Source organism: Nuphar pumila, chromosome 13 (assembly GCF_984573655.1).
Source record: "Nuphar pumila chromosome 13, dmNupPumi1.hap1.1, whole genome shotgun sequence".
In the NCBI taxonomy this organism is placed as follows: Eukaryota; Viridiplantae; Streptophyta; class Magnoliopsida; order Nymphaeales; family Nymphaeaceae; genus Nuphar; species Nuphar pumila.
This window is the reverse complement of record NC_143261.1, coordinates 88,683,697-88,705,515: the sequence shown is the minus strand read 5'-3', so window position 1 is coordinate 88,705,515 and position 21,819 is coordinate 88,683,697. Positions and strand designations below refer to the sequence as shown.

Here is a 21,819-nt window from a genome sequence, read left to right as displayed (position 1 = left end):
ACATATCTTGTATAGTGATGCATTTGTCCAACCTAATCGAAGAAGCATCCAACCAATGCCTAGCATAGAGGGGGCCACTTTTGTTTGATGGGATGTTGCATCTGTTTGGGACAGGGGGTGAGGGGGGAGATGGGGATTCATTGAACAAAAAGGATAGCATCCTTTGACATAAACCTAACGGACAGCTGGGATTGAATGTAGGATGAACCCATCCTATGTCAAATGATAGGATCTTAATTAGGGCTGGGAACAAGCTGAGCCGCTCGTGGCTCATAAAGAGCTCATTCAAACTCATAAAATAGGCTCAACAAGCTGAATATGAACAAGTACTTGGCTCAGCTCGATTCATATATGTTCATAGTAAAATATATATTTTAAATACATTTTACATGTATTTTTTTAGTAATTCTATTTCTTCCAGCTCAAAAACAATGTATTTTTCCTATAAACAAGTCAACTCATTTAACTCTGACTGATTATGAAAAATAGGTTTTACTCACTACAAGAATGAGCCTAGCTTGAACACTTCAAGCTCATCTCGTTTACCAGCCCTAATCGTAACCATCCTAACATGACTTGTTCAAGAACAGGGCTAATGTTCGTAAGCAAAAACGAAAATAGGTTTCGTTTAAAAAGTTTCACATGGGTGGATTTCAAGCATGGTAACAAACCATAAATCTATACGGGTGATTCTTGGGCCCTCCACATCCATTTTTTTTTTTCATCGGTCCTTGCTGCTTTTTGATAGAAATCATTTCCACATTTGCCTCGCCAGGAACCGTTTGCATGCTAAGAGAAGGCCTCTTTTTTCAGAAAAAGGCCCAGAGTCACACGTTGCAGTGCAAATGACTTTCTGCAAGGGAGGCCATCCCTGTTCAACCCAGAACAAATTTCTATGCTTAGACCCCATTCACCACAGAAGCAGTCCTATTGTTTCCATGGTAACACTTTTCACGTGACCTTCCATGCGGATAGTGTTACCTTGGAAACAAACGCTCCCTCACCGTACAAGATGGTGCAATGGATTCTAAGGATGTAACAGACTAAAATAAAAAAGAAAGAAAAGGAGCCAGTAAGCGGGAAAAGCAAAACGAACTAAACATAACCGAAAATGGCGTCCATTCATATACTGTTCATTGACAACAGAGTAATACTTCCAAATTAAAGTTTTGTAAACACAATTTGATCAGTGCTTAAGTACATGAGAAAGAAGAAAAAACAAGCCAAGGATGATTTGCCAATCACCAAATTTTTGAAGCCCAGATAGATGCTGGCAAGACGTCGGTAGGAGTTTCTTACCATATCACTGTCACCAGTTAACAGGAAAACTGCCACAGAACCATTGATGTTTGTCATCTTGCCAGCAAAGTAGGCTGCAGATCAGAAATGGTGCTGATGATCGTCTGCATAGCCAACAGAATTATAGTAGTGACGGCCATGGACCCCTGCCCACAACTCCAAATTACTGCTGACTTCTGAATTGTTTCTTGCACCATTTAGTGAACTTGGATTTCCATTTTCTGACTGCATAGCCTCAGAAGATGAACTCCCAGGCTGAAGACAAACCACATCTGAGATTTTAGGGTCCTTAGTGTTCAGAAACCTGCCCCCACAGCCACGAGCTCGTTTCATTGCATGAAGATGACGGGATTCATGAAGATAAGGCTGAAGAAAGAGCCATAACCACAATAAAAGAAAATCAGTTTTCGAGGAATGAGAAGGAAACATGGTAATTTCCATAATAAAGCCATAGCATGTAAAAGAGTTGAGAGAAGAGAGAGAGAGAGAGGACTAACACAACCACACAAGAAGTGCATACACCTATGTCCATGATGAATCCTCACACACTCAACCCTATAGCGTGTGTGTGTGTGAGTCCTTTTTATATATATATATATATATATATATATATATATATATATATATATATATATATATATATATATATTGCAATCAAGGAGGTTTACAAGTTGATACATGTGATCTTGGATTCCAACGTAACCTGTTATGTTTATCTCTATCTTTAAGAAAATTTGATAAAACAATAGGAGACGTTCCATTAAGATGGGTACGAGACTTAAATAAGTCTCCTATCTTGACTGGATCTTCATGTGTGGATAAGACTCCTTGTCTCGAGGAAATAGAGTCCTTGTTTATCTCCATCTTCAAATCTGACATGCTATCCATGTTCATCTTCATCTTCTTCATAACTGACCTGCTAAAGTCCTTGTTCTCAGCCTTACCTTACCCTCATCTTCATCCTTAACTGACGTGCTAGAGTCCATGTTCTCAGCCTTACCTTGAGCCTCACCCTCAAACACAACGGCCAGATTGGACATTAAGTTTGGATCTAAGAAAATTGAACCGGGCATCCAGCAAAGGCTTAGTAAGAATATCTGCAGCCTGATTATCAGAGAGAAGATGTCGAACAACCAGTTGTTTCTTGTGAATCCTATCATGAACAAAGTGAACATCGATTTTCACATGTTTACTGCACTGATGAAAGGCAAGATGAGCAGCCATATAGGTAGCACTCACATTATCACGCCAAAGCACAGGAATAGATTTCAACGATATGCCTAATTCATCAAGTAAAAATTGAATCCAAATGAGATCAGCTGCAATGTTTGCAATAGCACGGTATTCAACATCCGTACTAGATCGGGCAACAATAGATTGTTTATTTAAACTCCAAAATAGTAAATTTGAGCCAAGGTAAACAACATATCCACCTGTAGATTTTCTGTCATCAGGACAACCATCCCAATTGGCATCAGAAAAGGCACAGAGAGTAAAATTTGGTGTTGGACGGATAAGGAGACCAAACTGAATAGTATGCTTAACATAACGAAGTATTCGCTTGACTGCAGCCCAATGATTTGTAGTTGGTTTAGCCATTAAATTGGCATACCTTGCTACCTGCATAATATAAATCAGGTATGGTCAAAGTAAAATATTGAAGTGCACCAAGAATACTTCTATATAATGTTGGATCATGAAAACTAGATCTAGTTTGTGTTGAGAGGTGCTGAGATGGAGATGACGAGGTAGAAATTGGTTTAGCTTTTGCCATATTTGCACGACTAAGAAGATCAATCACATACTTTTGTTGTGAAAGCATAAGTCCCTGGACAGTAAGAATAGCTTCTTTTCTAAAGAAAAAAATGCAAGTCACCAAGATCTTTAAGAGCAAAAGACTGCGAAGAGTCTTAATAAGCTTATTTATGAAATAGGCAGAATTACCAATGACCAAAATATCATCCACATACACTAGCAAAAACATTATAATCTTATCTTTCTTCATAATAAACAAAGAGGTATTTGTATGAGACTTAAGAAAACCCATATCCATAAGAGCAATAGAGAGACATTGGTACCAAGCCCTAGGAACTTGTTTAAGACCATAAAGTGCCTTCTGGAGTTTACAAACGTGATTTGAATAACAAAGGTCCTTAAATCCAAGAGGTTGCTCTATATAAACTATCTCATTAAGATCACCATGCAAGAATGCATTCTAAACATCCGGCTGTTTAACACGTCATTGATCTCTCACATCAATAGTAAAAATAGTCTGAATGGTTGTAGGTTTAACTACAGGACTAAAAGTTTCAAAGTAATCAATGTCTTCTTGATCATAACCCTTTGCACCTAGCCGAGCTTTATATTGAGACTGGGTTGTTTTATGTTTTACCCATGTTTATTTATTCTCTGTGTTTACGGGTTTGGATCTGGACCCAAAACCTATGTATTAATCCAAACTCCTCTGTATTCTTTATCTCGGGTCTGGAACTGATGTAATATAGTGTAATATCCAGACTCAATCCAGTTTACAATATATATAACATGGGCACGATCCTAGTATGAAGGATCGTACCATCTGTTGCAGTCGCCCCTCTCTCTCACAATCTTCTCCTTCTGCATCAACCGAACACTGGTGGACGAATTCTAACATGGTATCAGAACAGGCTTGATTATGATCACCGCCCGATGTGCACGAAACTAGTTCCAGAAGGTGTGTCCTGCGAGATCCAACGTTTTAACAGGTCACCGTGATTCTTTCCTATCTCTCAATGTCGATCCTTCTCTGTCTTGATCTTTGATTGTGAATCAAGTTTTTTTTTGTTCTGATTTCAAATATCTCTCCCTTCTTCCTTGTTGATGTTCCTTTCTCTTCAGACTCAAAAAAAGGGGCAGATTTTTATTTCTTGAAGTCGTTCTTCTCCTCTATATATGAACGCCAATCCTTTATAACATCTGTGCACACGTGAAACAGATTGAAATTTGTTTCGTGCTGCATCAGATCTAGTGTTACCATACCAGATTTTATTTCTTGAAGTCTCTGTTTCGTGCTGCATCAGATCTGGCGTTACCATACCTGATTTTTATTTCTTGAAGTTGTTCTTCTCCTCCATATCTGAACGTCAATTCTTTACAACACCTGTGCACACATGAAACAGATTGAAATCTGTCCACACTGCAGGTTTTCATTATCGGATGAGCACACGTGAAACAGATTGAAACCTGTTCACGCTGCATCAGCCCCTTTATTAATGTCAGATCTGTTTTGATTATCAGATCTGTGTTTTCTGTTCTGCACTTTGCCCGATCTGAATTCTTTACTCTATTTTTGACGTTACTTCTATTCCTGGACGCCTGACCAATCTTGACGTCAGTAGCACATCTAGTTCGGTTTTAATTAAATCAGACTGTTGTCTTGTTTGGCCTTTCCAGAATTCTAGGCAGCATCAACATAGTTGGGAATTTTTTGAATGTCTGCAGCTAGCTTGTCCTCATTATAAAAAAAAAAGGAGACGAGCTTGCTGAAATCTTTGATATTGCTGCACCGATTGCTTCCTAGTATTACTGCACTTGTCGTTTTGTATTGATCTTTCTTTGTGTCTTCTCCTTTCGTCATGGATTCTCCTTCTCTACCGTCAAGTTTTTTTGTCAACTCATCTCTGAAAAACTGAACAACTCGAATTACTTGACCTGGAAGAGGCAAATTTTGCCTTTTATCAGGAGCTTGGATCTCTCTGGACACCTCGATGGGACAGTTTATGCACAGCCAAAGTTTGTGATGCAGAAGGAGCGAGATGATAAAGGGGAGGTTTCCGACAAATTGATTCGCAATCCAGAATTTGGGACATGGAGGAGAAAAGATCAAGCAGTCGTTGCTTACATCACCTCTACCCTTTCTCAAGAGGTCTTAGTAGGCATTCCCGACGAATGCTCGGCTATGGAGTTATGGCAGAGGTTGGTGCAGACTTATTCACAAATTTCAGAGGCCAGAATCCTACATTTAAAAAGAGAATTTCAGCTCTTGAAGAAAGAAAACTTGTCAATTATAGATTGCATGAACAAAGTCAAGACCATCACTGATCAACTGACCATGGTGGGTTGTGAAATTCCTGACAAAGAAAAGGTTCAACAGGCACTAAATGGTCTCGGATCCAATTATCATATGTTGATCACCTCCCTCCTATGTCTTCCTTCATTGCCAAGTTTTGAAGATCTTTGCACGAAGTTATTGCAGTGTGAAGTTACTATTAGAGAAGAGATGGCCCTTAACTCCAGCAACCATGATGTATTGGTTACAGGGATGATGTCAGGAAGAGGACGTGGAGGCTTTCGAGGTGGACGTGGACAGGGAAGAAATAGTCAAGGAGGACGAAGATTGTTGCCCACGCCCAACATGTCACCCAACTCTTTCCTAGGGAACCAGAGCTCCAGGAATATACCGACATGTTTTCAATGCAATAAAAGGGGGCACATCAAAGCTAATTGCTGGTACAACCCACTGAACAAAGGAAAATTTAATGGTGCAGGATCCTCTCACAGAAGAATAATAGGAAAAGACTTGAAGGATGATGAAAAGGATAATGTGAAGAATCTTTTGATATCTGCTCTTTTAGGTTTAAGCTTTAAGCAGAATGAGCAAGGAACCTGGTACATTGATTCTGGGGCTGCAGCACATGTGACAGGTAATGTCGGTAAGATTTTGAAACATATTCCTTATCGTGAAAAATTTTGTATTAAAACTGGAGATGGTACCCTTCACTTTGTATCTCATACTGGAAATGTTAACCTTTCACTCCCTAATTCTTCCTTAAATTTGTCCAATGTCTATCATTCTCCCAGTATCGTCAAGAATATTGTTTTTGTTTCTAAACTTGTTGATGATACTAATTCTTTCGTCGAATTTACTCATGTATGTGTCAAGGATCTTCTCACAAAGAAGACGCTCATTGAAGGAGAACGACAGAGAAACATGTATGTCATCAAGGAATCTTCTTCTGTTCGTGGTGCTTCATCAAATTCGTGGGTCATTCAGCCAGTCCCGCTAGTGTCATCCAAAGATTGTTTTAGTTTATCTCAGTGTAATAAGCAAGAGATTTGGCATTGTCGTTTGGGTCATTGTAATGGTTCATTTATTAAGAAACTTGTGTTGACTGGACTTGTTTCAGAGTTTAGTCTGAGTGTTGAGTCTGATACTTCACTTTGTTCCAGCAGTCAACTATGTAAGAGTCATGTTCTGCCTTTTAATTCAATAAATCAAAGAGCTTTTGTGCCATTTGAAATTGTCTATTTTGATGTCTGGGGACCTGCCCCACAATCTTCTTTATCTGGTAGTTGCTATTACGTTACTTTTATTGATAGTTATTCCAGATATACTTGGATTTATTTTATGAAACATAAATCCGAGGTGTTCAAGCTCTTTCGCTCATTTTACGCTTTAGTCTGTAATCAATTATCGTCTAAAATTCAACATTTTCAATGTGATGGGGGGGCGAGTATTTATCAAAAGAATTTACTGAATTTCTCCAAGATAATGGAATAAGTCGTCATATATCTTGCCCACATACACCACAACAAAATGGTGTGGCAGAAAGAAAACATCGGCACATTGTGGAAAGTGCCTTGAGTATGTTGCATGACACTCGCATTCCCGTGAGTTTAAGGACGGAAGCCTTCCACTCTGTTGTGTATATCATAAATCGTCTACCCATGAGATTGCTAGAAAACCAATCCCCTTATTTCGCACCTTTCAGGATTCAACCTGATTATAATGAATTATGACTGTTTGGTTGCATATGTTATGTTCATATTGATAGCTCTCAATGTGATAAGTTTCAAGACAAAGCATGCAGGAGCAAGTTTGTTGGATACGCCGATCATTACAAAGGGTATCGATGCTATGACCCTACCACCCATCGCATCAAAGTCTCACAAAATGTTGTGTTTGATGAAACCATTGTTGAGGACTCAGGGAGTATAGATGGGCACAACAGGGATGTTGAGTGGTATCAGCCATGGCTTGCTACTGAGTTACTTAACCAGATAGAGACGCATGATGTTCCCTCATGCCATACATCACATGTTGAACGGAGTGAGACTGATGTAGAGCCTCAGATGGAAGGGTTGAGAAATACGTTGGCTCCTATCATGCCTACTTTAGATGCCACAAAATTTCAAGGAGTCGTCTATGTACGGCGAAACAAGAATAATGCTCAACAAATCGATGTGCAGCCCAGACGAACCGAAAGAATTCGCCACCCTATTGAGAGATGGGTCAGTTATAACTTCTCTATGGACCTACAATTATTCGTTTCTCAAATTGAAAAGCAAGATAAACCCATCAGTTTCTCGCAGGCATACATGTCAGTCAAATGGGTTGAGGCTATGAATGAGAAGATGAAAGCTTTGCATGAATGTGAAACTTGGGAGATTGTTCCTAGACCCTCAGACAAAAATATTGTAGGTTCTAAATGGGTTTATAAGATCAAGTATAAACCTGATGGATCCACTGAATGCCACAAGATGAGACTTGTAGCCAAAGGCTTTACTCAAGAATATGGGCAAGACTATGATGAGACATTTAGCTCTGTGGTCAAAATGGGAACCATTCGATTAATTTTATCTTTGTCGGTTCAGTATGGATGGACTCTCAGTCAGCTTGATGTCAAAAATGTAGTTTTGCATGGAAGTCTGAAAGAAGAAGTGTATATGGAGCAACCCCCTGGGTATGCAGAACACAGTCCCAACACCCATGTCTGTAAATTACGAAGAACCATCTAAGGGCTAAAACAGACCTCTCGTTCTTGGTTTGATAGCTTCTCTGTCGAAGTTCAATGACATGCTTTATTCGATCTCACCTCGATTATTCTCTATTTATCTTTCGATATCGTCAGGTCAGTATTTTACTTCTCATATATGTAGATGATATTATCATTACTGAGAATTCTGATGAACATATAGAAGCTACAAAAGTTCTCTTGAGTCGAAAGTTTAAGATGAAAGATTTGGGGGTTCTACGTTATTTCTTGGGGGTTGAGGTAGATCGGCGGGATAGATATCTTTCATTAACTCAACACAAATATACCTTGGATTTATTGGATAAGGCAGGTATGAAGGATTGTAAACCTCTATCTGTTAAAATATATGTATCAATACATACATATATATATATATATATGTGTGTGTATTTCTTCAAATATACCATAATACCCGATAGGGGTATTATGATCATTTCACACATTACCCGATAGGGGTACTTGTTTTTTTCTTTTTTCTTTTTTCTTTTTCTGTAATTATTTTATTTTTTTATTTTTTATTTCTTTAAAGCCACTTAAGGAGCCCCACCATAGAGTCGTTGGGGCCCCCAATGGTCACAATTATGACTGTTGGGGGCTCCCAACGACTCCATGGGAGCCCCCTTTTGTGGCTCTCCTTTTGAGGCCATGTGGCCTCCCTTCCTCTCTTTTCTTTTGTATAAATAGGGGTGAACCCTTTTGTATTTTCTTCATGCTTGAGAGCTCTCTCACTTTCAATGAAGAGACTTTTATATTTTTATCTATCTCAAGGCGCTTGTGTATGTGTTATCCCTTTGTGGACTTGGCTATTGTCTCTTTTGTTTGTCCATTGTAGGACATTGCAAGTGCTTATAGCATTCTTTATATTTCCGCATATCTCATTACATGGTATCAGAGTCATTCGGTTCTTAGAGGGAAAAGCGTGGTACGTATATTTCTCATCTATTGTCTTTCGTTTCTCACTTCTTGGTGGCATTATGGAAGAAAAAATTGACCTATCCTTCAAAGTCAATGGAAAGAACTACATGATGTGGGCTTCGGCTATGGAGAACAGCCTCAAAGGTAAGAAACTTTGGGGGTATGTTATGGGTTCCATTCTGGAACCTAAATTGGAGCTCACAAAGATCGAAGGTGGCTAAGAAAAGGCTCTTGAAGGAGATGCTCGCCTCAAAGCCATTGAAAATCATCAAAAAGAAGATGAAGATTGGGAAAGCAATCACGCAAAAATCCTTGCTTAGTTCATGAACAATGTTGAACTCAAGGTATGTGCTAATATAGCTAAATTTCGTTGGGCCAATGAGGCTTGGTTTTTTATGAAGGGTATGTATACCCAAAAGGATCTTGCAAGAGCATATTTCTTGCAAGAAAAAATTAGAACCACCAAACAAGGTGATTCAAGTATTCAAGATTACTATAGTGTTTTAAATCCACTATGGGATGAGTTGGCTCTTTTAGAGCCAAAATGGGTTGCTATGGAAGATATTGAATTAAGACAAAAGCAAATGGAACAAGATCGATTGTTCCAATTCTTATTTGGGTTACGTCTCGAATTTGAGCAAGTGAGGTCATCACTTCTCCATAGATCTATCTTTCCTCCAATAGAGGATGCCATTGCCGAAATCACTCAAGAAGAAACAAGGTTTGGCATGAGTAAGAATGTTGATTAAGTGCTTGTCATATCCAAACCCGGCAACAATGTAGAAACCTATAAACCTCCTCACTTCGGTAAACAAGGAAACTACAATGGAAGAAGAAAAATGATTGTTTGTCATCATTGCTATGAGCAGGGTCACATTAAACCCGCTTGCCCAAAGCTCATAGGCCTTCCTTGATCTCTCTGGGTGTAAACATTAATATTTTCATTACTAGCACCATCACTTGATGGTGACACATCAAGATTGGACACATCACAAGTGTCTTTTATGCTTTCAAGATGATTCATAGAATCATCATTTATGTCATCAATAAGATCATGTAAAAACATATAATCACTTTCATTTGATTTTTTCATTTTTTCAAAACCATTCTCATCTTCTAAGAAAGTTACATCTTTTGAAACATATAGCTTGTCATTTTCGAAATCAAAACACCTATAGCCTTTTTTATTTTTCCAATAACCTAGAAAAACACATTCAATTGCCTTTAGAGACAACTTATATCTCTTATGCAAGAGAACGAAGCATTTACAACAAAAAATACGAAGACGATTGAAATCCGGAGAGAATTTAAAAAGTTTTTCATAAGGAGATGCATTTTTTAATTTTGAGGAAGGCATTATATTGATTAGGTATGTTGAGGTTAAGACGGCTTCGGCCCAAAAATGTTTTGGAATATTTCTAGAGACTAGCAATGTTTTAGCGGTTTCTATAATATGCCTATGCTTTCTTTCCGCTAGTCCATTTTGTTGTGGAGTTCTAGGAAATGATTTTTTGTGACAAATTTCATTTTGAGTTAAATAATTTTGAAATTCATTAGATAAGTATTCACCACCAGAATCGGTTCTCAAAGTAGATATATTATTTTGAAATTGATTTTGAATTTTTATATGAAATTCTTTAAAGAAGGAAAACACTTCCGATTTGTGACTAAGAAAATAAATCCAAACATATCAAGTCATCGATGAAAGTGACATAGTAGGAGTGACCCCCTTTAGACATAACCAGAGATGGTCCCCAAACATCCGAGTGCACCAATTCAAAGGGTCTTGAAGAGAGAAAAGTTCTAGTTGAAAAATGAATAAACTTCATTTTTTCAAAAATACAATCTTTGCATTTAATGTCTTTTTCCTTACAAAATTTGTTTCCAAACGGAAAAATATACATTTTTGAATAGCTTGGATGACCAAGCATTTTATGCCAAGTTTCAATACTTTTTTCTTGGACATAAGAACAAAAATAGTTTCTAGGAAGGTTTAGATGATCTATATAGTAGAGGTCCCCCTTCCTATGGCCTTGCCCAATCCGCTTCCCGGACTGGAGATCCTGCACAAAGCACCCATTATATGAGAAAGATATTTCACATTCATGGTCGGCAATTTGGGAGACCGAAAAAGGTTTAAATTTAGTTTTGGGACAACTCTAACTTTTGGAACAAAAAGATTTTGAAAATTTTTTGAGTTTAGAGTTCCAATACTAGAGATTTTCAAAAAAGTTCCATCGGTCGTAGGAACACAAGAGCCTTTTGAATTGGTGCAAACATTGACTAAGGCATTTTCATGGGGGTCATATGAAAAGATGCTTCAGAGTCTAAGATCCAAGAATACGTACCGGGTGATGATGTAGACGCAATGGCCGCACCCGATGTGGAGGAAGTAACTTTAAGGATTTGTTGCAGAGCCATGGATATTTGACCAAGGGTCTCTTTGAGATCACCATTCTTGCCTTCATTTTCTTTGGTGGTAGATTCTTTAAGAGAGGCTACCTTAGGTTTGTCCATTGTAGGACATTACAAGTGCTTATAGCACTCTTTATATTTCCGCATATCTCATTACACTATCAACTCCCAGTGTATTGAATCATAAGCTCAGTGCTTAGGATGGGGAGGCATATGAAGATCCCAAACAATATTGCAGCCTTGTGGGTATGCTTCAATATCTCACTTTCACTAGACCAGACATTGTGTATATAGTAAATCAAATCTCGCAATTCATGCATGATCCGCGCACAGAACTTATACATGTTGTCAAGAGAATCCTTCGATACTTAAAGGGAACTCTTGGGGATGGCTTAGTCTATCATCAATCTAAGACTAAAGGAGAGCAACATCGACTAGTTGTATATGCAGATGCTGATTGGGCTGGAGATCCAGATGACAGAAGGTCGGTTTCTGGGTATTGTGTTTTTTTTATGGAAACTTAATAGCATGGAGTAGCAAGAAACAACCTGCAGTTGCACGATCTAGTACTGAGGTCGAGTATCGGTCTATGGCAACAGCTACAACAGAGGTTACATAGCTGATGCATCTTTTGATAGAATTAGGAGAAACTATTTTACCCACTACCCTTTACGTGATAATCAGAGTGCCATCCAGATTACTTTCAACCCTATTCATCACAGTCGTACAAAACATATAGAGATTGATCAGCATTTTATTCGGCAAAAGGTAAAAGACACGGAAGTTGAACTAGCCTATATTCGGACGGCTGATCAGGTGGCGGATTTGTTCACTAAAGGTCTTACCAGCATACAATTTTGGTTCTTGAAGAGCAAGTTGTCCATGGTGCACGACCATGCACAACTTGAGTGTGAGAAATCAGATGTGGGAGTCACCTTACTATCGTAGCAAGAGATAGAGAGAGAGGTAAGAGGGAAGAGAGAAAAAAATGTTGGGCGGCAATGATGTCTTCTCCCCTTTCCATTGATATTTATATGTTGTACGAGTGGTACAATACAGTACAATAGTACAATACAGTACAGTATGCTTTACAATACAGTACAATACAGTACAACAGTACAATACAGTACAGTATGTTGTACAATACAGTACAGTAGTATAATACAGTACAGAAATATATTCATTTACATATACATATTTAACAGCCTCCCTCAAGTTGAGGATGATCTTCAATCATGCTCAACTTGCCCTTAAGTAACCAAAATTGATGACTAACCAATCCTTTGGTGAAGATGTCTGCTACTTGGTCTTCTGATCTGACATACGAAGCCTCAATTTCTTCTGTTTCAATCTTTTGTCTAACAAAATGCTGATCAATCTCAATGTGCTTCGTGCGACAATGATGAATAGGGTTAAAAGAAATATTAATGGCACTTTGATTATCACATAAAAGCAGAGAGGAAGAGATAGGTTCATTCAACTCTTGAAGAAGATGCCGTACCCAAGTGACATCAGCTGTCCCTGCTGCCATTGCCCTGATGTGCTCTGATACCATGTGAGAAATCAGATGTGGGAGTCACCTTACTATCGTAGCAAGAGATAGAGAGAGAGGTAAGAGGGAAGAGAAAAAAAAATGTTGGGCGGCAATGATGTCTTCTCCCCTTTCCATTGATATTTATATGTTGTACGAGTGGTACAATACAGTACAGTATGTTGTACAATACAGTACAGTACAGTATGATGTACAATACAGTACAGTAGTACAATACAGTACAGAAATATATTCATTTACATATACATATTTAACATTGAGGGAGGGTATCGACATTGGGTTGTTTTATGTTTTACCCATGTTTATTTATTCTATGTGTTTACGGGTTTGGATCTGGACCCGAAACCTATGTATTAATCCAAACTCCTCTGTATTCTTTATATCGGGTCTGGAACTGATGTTATATAGTGTAATATCCAGACCCAATCCAGTTTACAATATATATATATAACATATAGAGCACGATCCTAGTATGAAGGATTGTACCATCTGTTGCAGCCGCCCCTCTCTCTCACAATCTTCTCCTTCTTCTGCATCAACCGAACACTGGTGGACGAATTCTAGCACTTTATATCTTTTAAGAGAGCCATTTGCTCTTCGTTTTATTTTAAACACCTATTTGCAACCAATAATATTCAGTGTAGGATTTAGTGGTTCAAAAGCCCAGGTACCATTCTGCAAAAGAGCATCATATTCAAGTTTCATAGCATCACGCCAATGAGGACACTGGTTAGCTTGACGAAAAGATTTAGGCTCAAGATCTTGGATGTACTAGGTTAACAAAGCAACAAGTAGAGGATATAAGGTGGTAAGATATACCTTAGGAATACGTGTACCATCCTGGGATTGAGTGACCATAGAATGAGTATGAAGAGGTTGAGTTTCAATAGGGATATCTAATTGAGGTGACTGGTTCAGGAGGAGATTGAACTTGTGCAGTAGATAAGACTCCTTAGTCAACAGTGAAGTCGTGTGAATTAGGAGATAAGTTGGGAGACTCAGGATGGGACTGGTCTTCAGGGAGACAATCACTTTCATAGGAGATTACAGGTAAGATAGGTGGAGGGGACACTATGGGAGACATTTTTGCAAGGGACATCCCTTGCTCTTTGAATGAAAATTGATTTTCATCAAAGATTATATGTCTGGAGACCACTATTTTTCTAGATGCAATATGAAGGCACTAGTAACCTTGATGACTATTACTGCAACCAATAAATATATGTTTTTCAGTTTTGAAGTCCAATTTGTTAGACCTATATGGTCTTAAACAAGGATAACAGGGACACCCAAAGACTTTCAAAAAATGTATAATTTGATTATTGTTTCAAAAGATCTTCAAATGGACACTTGTTTTGAATGACAGGAGAAGGTAATCTATTAATTAGGAAGACAGTGGTGCAAAAGGAAAAATACCAATATTTGGTGGAAACAGACACTTGACTTATCAGGCTTAATCCAGTGTCCACAATATGACAATGCTTTCTTTCAACAACTTCATTTTGTTCATGCGTGTGTGGACATGATATTTTGTGTGAAATACCATTTTCTTTTAAAAGGGAATACAAGGCTTTATACCCACCCCCACCATCAATTTGTAAAAACATTATTTTTCTTTCAAAAAGGGGTTTGACTTTTGCCTTGAACAATCGAAACACACTAGCAACATCAGATTTATGAGCAATCATATATATATCCAAGTAAATTTAGAAAAGGCATCAATAAAATGAACATAACAACGAAAATGGTCCATACTAATAATAGGGGCTGCCCCCCCACACATCATAGTAAATCAACTCAAGAGGTTCAAAAACTTTATGAAGAACGAAAAAAAAAGAGCATGACTCTTTCTTTGTTGATGCATATCACACACGTTAGAAATAGACTGGTGATAATATGGGAGACCAAACTACTAAATAACTCTCTGAACTATTTTAACTACTGGATGTCCTAAACACTGGTGCCATTGATAAAGAGACACTTTTTGTCCTACCAGGGCAGCAACCTATAAATCATGATTTTTTTTCTTCTATCTGAATAAAGTCTCTCACTGCTCCTCCCTCGAATGATCTCTTTCCCTGAAGCAGGATCCTTTACACAACAATGATTAGGGTGAAATTAAAAAATAGCATTATTGTCACGTGCAAATTTGTTGACCGAAAATAACTTTATGGTAATACAAGGAACATGTAAGACATCCTTAAGAAGAAGATTTTAACCATCAACAAAAACATAAGTAGAACCAATATGTTTAATCAGCAAACCCGATCAATCACCAATTTTGACTGAAAGGAGAGTGTAGAGACAAGGAGTTCAAATCATGAGTAACATGATGGGAAGCTCCAGAGTCCGGGTACCAATTGAAATGAAGTGCCAAATGAAAGAGGCGAAGTCTCCAAGTGAAAGCACGGAAGCACGCACATACACAAGAGGCCACAAATGGGCAAAATAAACCACAAAAAGTGGTTAAGCACACAAAGAGGTAAAAAAAATATATTTCACTCATAGAATGCTTCACAAGAAGCTTGAGAAATACATGGGGCCATGCCCCTTATTTATACACAGCAAGGGACCCAAGGAGGGGCTCCCATAGAGTTGTTGGAGCCCCTCCAACGGTCATATTTATGACCGTTGGAGGGGTCCAACCACTCTATGTGGACCCCTCTCAAATGAATAAAAAGAAAAACTGAAAAGTAAAAAGAAAAAAAATAAAGAAAAAAGAAAGAAAAGCATATCAATGATATGCGTGTACAGGTGAAATGACAGAATTACCCCTATCGGGTATTACAAAATAAATATATATACATATATATATATATATTTATATATATAGATAGACATATATATATCATATATATGTGTATGTGTCGTAATCTATATATATAGATATATATGTAAATATAAATATACATCATATTTTAACACCCCCCCCCTCAAACACACGGTGAAATCACCGAGAGTTTGCTAAGGAGGAAGTAGAAGCGAGGCGATGGCAAAACTTTGGTGAAGAAGTCCGCCAACTGATATTCGGTAGGAACATATGGGAGTTGAATGGTGCCCCGTAAGAACTCATCACGAACATAATGACAGCTCATCTCAATATGCTTCGTTCGTTCATGAAAAGTGTGATTGCTGGCAATATAGATAGAGCTCTTGTTGTCACAACACAGCTTTGAGGGAGTTGAGAATGAGACACCCATATCTTTAAGTAAGCTTCTTAGCCATATAATCTCAGTTGTGGTAGTGGCCATCGCACGATATTCTGCTTTGGTAGATGAGAGAGAAACTTTATGATGCTTCTTACACCTTCAGGAGATAAGTGACTCACCAAGAAACACACAATAACCTGTGATAGAAATACGATCATCAGGGTTACCCCCCAATCGGAGTCAATATACGCAAGTAAAGTAAGAGGTGAAGAAGAGGATAAGAATACTCCCTTAGTTATGGAATTTTTTAAGTATCTGATAATCCTCATTATTGTTGCCATGTGAGTAGTAGTAGGAGCAGTCTGAAATTGGCTTGCACTATGAACTGCATGTGAAATGTCAGGTCTGGTGATAGATAAATATGTTAGAGATCCAATCAATTGACGGTAAGACGTGGGGTCTGCTAAAGGAGTGCCATCACTGGCTCTCATCTTGGCATTGATCACTTCTGGAGTCTCCACCCTTTTGTCATTTGTCAGCCCAGACCTAGCAATAATGTCAGAGGCAAGCTTCATCTGAGATAGGACATACCCCTTGGGGGAGTATGCAACTTCAATTCCTAAGAAATACCTTAGAAAACCCAGATCAGACATATCAAAATTTTTCTTAAGAATATTTTTAATAAGGTCAATACCTTTCTTATCATTACCTGTGATAATCATGTCATCAACATATAACAACAAAATTGTTATGTATTCATTAGAAGATTTAACAAACAAAGCAGTATCTGTGTAACATGAGGAAAAACAATTATCAAGAACTACTTTGCTGAAAAGATCATACCAAGCTTTTGGTGCTTGTTTAAGACCATAGAGAGCTTTGTTTAATTTTAGAATATTGCCTTTCCCAATTTCAAGACCCGGCGGAGGGTCCATAAGAACTTCTTCACACAGAATTTCATTTAGGAACGCATTTTTAACATCAAGTTGATATATCGGCCATTGTTTGATGGATGCTAAAGCAATTAGGGTTCGTACACTAGTCATTCTGGCTACAGGAGCAAAGGTTTCTTCATAATCAATCTCATATTCTTTGGCGTAGCCTTTTGCAACCAAGCGAGTTTTGTATCTTTCAAGAGACCCATCACATTTGGTTTTGACTTTATATACCCATCTACACCCAATTGCCTTTTTTCCTAAAGGTTGAGGAATAATGCTCCAGGTTTGGGCTTTGTTCAGAGCCTCTAATTTGATTTTCATAGCCTCAATCCAATGTGGATGATCTTTAGCTTCCTTGAATGAGGTAGGCTCATGATACGGATGTATTAACATGAGACAAGCCCTATAATTCGGAGACAAAGATTCATAAGACACAAATTTTTGTGGTGGCCTACTAGTACGAGAAGATCTCCTAGGTGGATTGTTGTCCATAGATTCTTCTAAAGAGAAGTCTTGAGAGTATCTGTCAATAGCAGGTTGATGTTCATTTCCTAACCGTCGGGTATATACATTTATATCATTAAGGTTTTCATTTTGGGAAACATTATCATGTTGTGGTATATCATTATAATGTAAAGTGTCATCACAAGTAGTATCACAAATAATTGCCTCAGGGGACTCAATTCTAGGAGCTAAGTCGAATAAAAAAGAATAATCGATGTCTTCCCTAGATGTGTGGATATCAAAACCATTTTGTTCTTCAATGAAGTTTACATTTCTCGACACATACAGTTTATTGTTTCGAATATCATAGCATCTATAGCCTTTTTTATTCTCACCATAGCCAATGAACACACATTCAAGAGCTTTAGGTGACAACTTATCTTGTCCTTGACTAAGTACAAAACATTTGCATCCAAAGATTCTTAGTCTATTAAAATATAAAGTAATTTTAAATAATTTTTCAAAGGGTGAAACATTTTTTAAAGAAGAAGAGGGCATACGATTTACAAGATATGTTGCGGTAAGAAGAGCTTCGGCCCAAAAGTTTTTAGGAACATTTTTAGACACAAGAAGAGTTCTTGTGGTTTCAATTAAATGCCTATGTTTCCTTTTCGCAAGACCATTTTGTTGCGGAGTTTTAGGACAAGATCGTTGGTGCAAAATTCCATTTGTTTTAAAATAATTTTGAAAATCTTTAGACATGTACTCACCTCCCGAGTCAGATCTAAAAATGGCTATATTATGTTGGAATTGATTTTGAACAAGAGCGTGAAATTCTTTAAAATTAGTGAAGACATCGGATTTATTCTTGATAATGTAAACCCATGTGTACCTAGTAAAATCATCAATAAAAGAAACATAGTAAGAATAACCCCCTTTGGACATAACGGGTGTCGGTCCCCATACATCGGAATGCACAAGTTCAAAAGGTCTTTTTGACACAAAATTACTATGTGAATAAGGAAGAGAGTGAATTTTCCCAAGAATACAATCATTACATGTAAATGTATTTGTATTACAAAATTTTTCCAAAAACGGAAAAAGGTACAACTTGAAAATACTAGGGTGTCCAAGTCTCTTATGCCAAGTCTCAATATCTTTGGATTGAACATGATTACAAAATGATTTGGATGGCAAAGACAAAAAATCCATATAGTAAAGGTCCCCTCTTCTATGGCCTTGCCCAATCCGCTTCCCGGACCGGAGATCTTGCACATAGCAATGGGTTGGTGAAAACGAGACATTACATTCAAAATCGGTAATTTGAGAGACGGAAAAAAGATTTAGATTAAGTTTTGGAATAATTCGGATTTTGGGAACAAAAAATTCTTTGTTTTGGTTATAAGTTTTCTCAAGATTTCCAATGCCTTCAACATTCAAAGATGTTCCATCGGCGGTGGATACATATGATTTGAATTTATTGAGACTTGGTTTTGACAAAAGTGATGCATTTGGAGTCATATGGAAAGAGGCACCCTAGTCAAGAATCCAAGAAGTCATACCTGGAAAGGAGGAGATGGCGGCACCGGAAGTGGAAGGTGAAGAGGATGATGTAGAGGCGTTCATCTTTATAAATTGTTGAAGAGTTTCGGTTAGATGAGCGATGGACTCCTTTATGTCACCATCCTTCTTTGAATCTTCATTGATGATTGGAGGAGTTTCCCCCACGGAAGTCACCTTCTTTTTGAATTTAGGGCAATCGGGACGAATATGGCTCGGTTCATTACAATTATGACAAATGATTTTTCTTCCTCCACCACCATTATTCTTCCAAAAATGTGGTGGTTTATATGATCTTACATTGTTGCTGGGTCTAGACACGGCATGCACTTCAACAACATCTCTTTTCAAGGCCAAACGGGTTTCTTCTTGACATGAGTCGGCCAAAATATCGCTTAGAGGAGTAGAGGCGCTATGAAGAAGAGATCCTCTAAGTTGCTCAAATTCGGGACGAAGCCCATGAATAAATTGAAAGAACCTCTCTTTTTCCATTTGCTCTTGTCTCATGGCAATAGCACTTCCTTCCCATTGTGGTTTGAGAAGGACAAGCTGACACTATAGTAGTCCCTAATACTCATATCACCTTGCTTGGTAGCTCTTACCTTTTCTTGTAGAAAAAAATGCCTAGCAAGGTCTCTTTGGGTGTACATGCCTTTCATAAAAAACCATGTTTCATTAGCCTTTTTGAATTTTGCAAGATTTGCACAAATCTTCAATTCAACATTGTTCATGAACCATGCTAAGATTTTAGCATGCTCACTTTCCCAATCTTCCATTTTAGAAGAGTAATCAAGAATAGTTTTTTCTTTTCCTTCTTCGTTCAATGCTTTTTCCTCATCTCCTTCAAACTTAGTTAACTTCAATTGTGGTTTCAGAATGGTTCCACATACGTAACCCCAAAGGTTTTTACCTTTGAGATTATTTTCCATAGCGGCCGCCCACATGCGGTAATTGGTCCCATCCAATTTGAATGAGAGATCGATTTTTGCATCTTTGTTGGCCATTTATAGAAAAAGAATTTTTAAGACAAGAGAGAGAAGAGGTATTACTTGTCAAGAGAGGATCCGATGAAGCCTTCTTAACCAAGGCTCTGATACCATGAAATGAAGTGCCAAATGAAAGAGGCGAAGTCTCCAAACGAAAGCACGGAAGCATGCACATACACAAGAGGCCACAAATGGGCAAAATAAACCACAAAAAGTGGTTAAGCACACAAAGAGGTAAAAAAAATATATTTCACTTATAGAATGCTTCACAAGAAGCTTGAGAAATACATGGGGTCATGCCCCTTATTTATACACAGCAAGGGACCCAAGGAGGGGCTCCCATAGAGTCGTTGGAGCCCCTCCAACGGTCATATTTATGACCGTTGGAGGGGTCCAACGACTCTATGTGGACCCCTCTCAAATGAATAAAAAGAAAAACTAAAAAGTAAAAAGAAAAAGAATAAAGAAAAAAGAAAGAAAAGAAAGAAAAGCATATCAATGATATGCGTGTACAGGTGAAATGACAGAATTACCCCTATCGGGTATTACAAAATAAATACATATATATTTATATATATAGATAGACACATAAACATATATATATCATATATATGTGTATGTGTCGTAATCTATATATAGATATATATATATATATATATATATATATATACATCATATTTTAACACCAATTCCCTTTATCAAAAGTTGAGAATGAAGCTTGATATGCCTGTGGTATAGCCTCACGTGAAGCAACAGTATTCCTTATACCAGGTCTCATATCTGAAAACATCTTCTTAGTTGTGTGAGCAGGTTTGTCACAATACTGACAAACCACTGTTGCTCGATTTTTAGTATTTCCTTGACCTCTTCCTCGGAACCTGCCTCTACACCTTTGCTGGTCGGCCCCTCTATTATTTTGATTTGTCTGGGCTGACGTTGCATAAAATTAGCAGAGAATGCAGGGGTGACATCATCATGATTTGTATCACTAAATTGGCCCTCATGAATTAAAAGAAAATTGTGCAATCCATCAACAATAACAACTTTTAGTGTAGAAATAGAGGTCTTAAAAGCCGCATATTCTTATGAAAGACCCCTTAATAGGTGTAAAACCATATCTTCTTCACTAACAGGACGTGAAGCAACTTCTAATTGATGGGAGAGCATCTTAGCTTTCTGGAGTACTTATTGATGGGTTTAGATCCCTTTTTTAAATTGTGTAGTTATTCTTTTAACTGCAGAACTTTGGATCGAGACTGGGAAGCATAAGAATTTTTAAGAGTATTTCAGACTTCATAGGAGGTCTTAAGACCAAAAATCTGAGTATAAACAAGCTCAGAAAGGGAGGAAATAATCCAGCTAAGAAGAAGCTGGTCATGCCTTAGCCAGGTTAAGTAATCATGATTAACAAAATATATCTTCCTGGGCTCCTTTTTTAGCCATCAATATAACTATAAAGGTCATAAGAAAGGAGAAGGGGAGTGAATTGACACTCCCATAGCACAAAGTTATCTGCAGTCAACTTAGTATTTAGAAAGTACTGTAAACTCATAGGAGCAGGAAGCATAGGAAGCAAAGAACTTATCTGGGAGAAGGAGGAAGATACTTCCGCCATTGATCTACTGCACGAAAATCGATCCTGGTGTTGTTGAGAGCCTAGCTCTGATACCATAAAAGAGTTGAGAGAAGAGAGAGAGAGGACTAACACAACCACACAAGAAACAATGTTTAACGTGGTTCGGTGAAAATACCTACGTCCATGATGAA

General features: G+C 37.8%; 1 protein-coding gene across 2 annotated transcripts in view; it reads right to left on the bottom strand.

The window, feature by feature from the left end:
* Nucleotides 1-42: 42 nt before the first annotated feature.
* The window catches only part of LOC149819061 (nuclear transcription factor Y subunit A-3-like), a 35,305-nt gene continuing 13,528 nt past the window's right edge, over nucleotides 43-21,819 (bottom strand). The window contains exons 6-7 of one of the 2 annotated variants that reach the window (XM_089984040.1): nucleotides 2,733-2,919; nucleotides 1,612-1,665 (exon numbers count right to left, since the gene is read on the bottom strand). In XM_089984040.1, coding sequence (XP_089840166.1) covers nucleotides 1,652-1,665; nucleotides 2,733-2,919 — 201 coding nt within the window. In that variant the 3' untranslated portion in view covers nucleotides 1,612-1,651. Of the gene's footprint in view, nucleotides 1,666-2,732; nucleotides 2,920-21,819 lie in introns of both variants that reach the window. The other variant, XM_089984039.1, reaches the window with a different exon arrangement.